Here is a 2,227-nt window from a genome sequence, read left to right on the forward strand (position 1 = left end):
CCCCATCCCGCAGGCCCTGGGGCTGCCGCCAGGCTCTCACCCCACTTCTCCCCGCAGGGTCGGACTGTGGGTGCCTGCCTGTGAGCAGAGCTCAGCGCCTCCCACCAGACTGACCACGGCCCCACATGGCCGCATCCTGGGGGGGGGCTGCGGAGGGGGCCGGGGGGCGTCCAGCCCTCCCATGGACACAGCGTGGGGTGGGGGGGCCCTGCAGTGCTGGACCCAGGGAGGGGATGGTGTAGGGGCACCCTGCCCTGCTCACCCTGGGCGTGTGGGGCTGCCCCCACCACAGGCTCGCAGCAGAGCTCTCCATCGGGGCAGGGGCAGCCCCCAGGACCCCCCCAGCTCAGGGCTGCGTCCCGGGCCCCCTCCCACACCCTTTCCTTCCTCCCCACGCCTGCCCTGGCACTGTCCCACCCCCCCACCCCCCCCAGCATGTTTAAGGAGAATTTTCCAAATGGATGTTTCTATTTTATTGCTTGTAATAAAGGCAAGAGGCCAATGCCGCTTGGCTCAGCTCTACCCTGGGCAGGGGCTGGACACAGCCCTGACCCCCCCCAGCCTCACTGCCCAGGGCAGGAGCCCCTCCCAAACACCCAGTTGGCAGGGGACAGGCAGCTGCCCCCACCCCTGCGCATCCCAGGCTGGGAGCAGGTGCAGCGATCCCCCCCACAGCCGCTGACCCGGGTGCTCTGTCCCTCCTGGGGTGTCCCTAGGGGGGCTCTTCCTCATGGCTGCCCTTGCCTCGGCCCCCCCCGGCCCAATCCCGGCTGCCGGCTGGCTGCTGGCCCTGGCGGAGGTCGGCGCAGAAGAGGACCTGGCGTGGGGAGATATGATGGGGTGGGCATGACAGGGGTGGGTGGCGAGGGCTGAGCCCTGGGGTGCCCGGGACGGGGGTACTCACTGCCTGCGCCCAGCCAGCACGGGGGCCCCACAGCCCCCGGAAGAAGTCGCCTGCAGAAAGAGGATGAGCGCCAGCGCCGGGACCACCGTCCCCATCCCCGTGGGTCCCACGTCAGGGTCCAGCCCTGCCCTCACCGATCTCCTGGTGGGCCCGGGCGGTCAGGCTCCTGCCGCCCAGCGCCATGCCGTAACGCTGCCGTGCGATGCGCCAGACGTGGGTGTCCACCGGCACCGCCTCCGCCTTGTCCAGGGCCATCAGGCAGACACAGTCGGCGACCTGCCGCCGGGCAGCACCGTCAGCCCCCGCCACCCGCCCCCGCTCCCCGTCTCCCCATCCCGGCACCCACCTTGGCACCCACGCCGGGCAGGGCGCACAGCACCCTCCTGGCCTCGGCATAGGGCACGGTGCGCAGCTGGTGCAGCCCCTCGGCACCGAGGCCCTCGGTGATGGCCCGCGCGCTCCCGCTGACAAACTTGGCCCGGTACCCAAAGCCCAGCGCCCGCAGCCGGGCCTCGGCGTCAGCGCCTGCGGAGGGGGACGACAGCGTGGGGTCGTGGGTGGGGGGACAGCGGGGGAGGCGGCGATGGGGGGGCGGTGGCAGACCTGCGAGCGCCGAGAGGGAGGGAAAAGCGTGGAAGGGCCGGGCGTCGAGGCGGCAGAGGCGTCGGCCGAAGGCCCGGCAGAGGCGCTCGATCATGGCGGTGATGCGGGAGATGTGGTTGTTGGACGTGCAGATGAAGGAGAGGAGGCACTCGACGGGGTCCTGCCGCAGCACCCGCACCCCTGCCGGCGGGACACGGTGAGGGGGGACGCCGGGCGGGTGCCGTGGCCTCCCCCCGTGGGGCCACGGGGTCGCCTCACCTGGGAAGTCATCAGCCACCTTACGGAAGAGGGGGTCGGCCGCCCCCCAGGCGCGGTACAGGGCCGGCAGCCCCACGTCCAGCTGGAAGTAGTCGCGCAGGACCCGGTCCGTCTCGGCACCATCCAGCTTTGCCGCCTCGGCGGGACGCCCGTCGCGGTCGTCGTCGTCCTCGTCGCCGTACACCGTGTACCAGAGGCGGTCCCGCTCCTGCCTCAGCGTCCAGACGCGTCCCCCCAGCACACCCGTCCAGGCCCCCGGGCTGCTCTCCCACCACCTGCCGCACACGGGGGTACGTCGGGGCCGGGCCTGACCCGACCCACCCGGCCGGGGCAACGCGGGACCGGGACCCCCGGGGCCGCCTCACCGGAACGTCTGTCCCGACGACAGCACCAGGTCCAGGCGCAGCTCGGCCGGCGGGCAGGGCAGGCAGCGCCAGAGGGACGGGCAGGCGGACGGGGCGT

At 72.7% G+C, this 2,227-nt stretch overlaps 2 protein-coding genes across 2 annotated transcripts in view; one reads left to right on the forward strand and one right to left on the reverse strand.

The window, feature by feature from the left end:
• Positions 1-84, forward strand: part of CAMK1 (calcium/calmodulin-dependent protein kinase I) — a 3,327-nt gene extending 3,243 nt beyond the window's left edge. The window contains exon 11 of the mRNA XM_010573533.1: positions 58-84. Coding sequence (XP_010571835.1) covers positions 58-84 — 27 coding nt within the window. The remainder of the gene's footprint in view (positions 1-57) is intronic.
• A 524-nt stretch (positions 85-608) lies between these two features.
• Positions 609-2,219, reverse strand: OGG1 (8-oxoguanine DNA glycosylase; the record flags this gene model as incomplete). Its single annotated transcript, XM_010571376.1, has 7 exons — positions 609-817; positions 905-954; positions 1,039-1,180; positions 1,251-1,429; positions 1,508-1,687; positions 1,766-2,040; positions 2,131-2,219. Coding segments are annotated over 7 exons (1,020 nt in total), but the record flags the coding sequence as incomplete, so codon positions are not given.
• Between the last annotated feature and the right edge of the window lie 8 nt (positions 2,220-2,227).

This window comes from Haliaeetus leucocephalus, unplaced genomic scaffold, assembly GCF_000737465.1.
Source record: "Haliaeetus leucocephalus isolate CR32 unplaced genomic scaffold, Haliaeetus_leucocephalus-4.0 Scaffold2, whole genome shotgun sequence".
NCBI lineage: Eukaryota > Metazoa > Chordata > Aves > Accipitriformes > Accipitridae > Haliaeetus > Haliaeetus leucocephalus.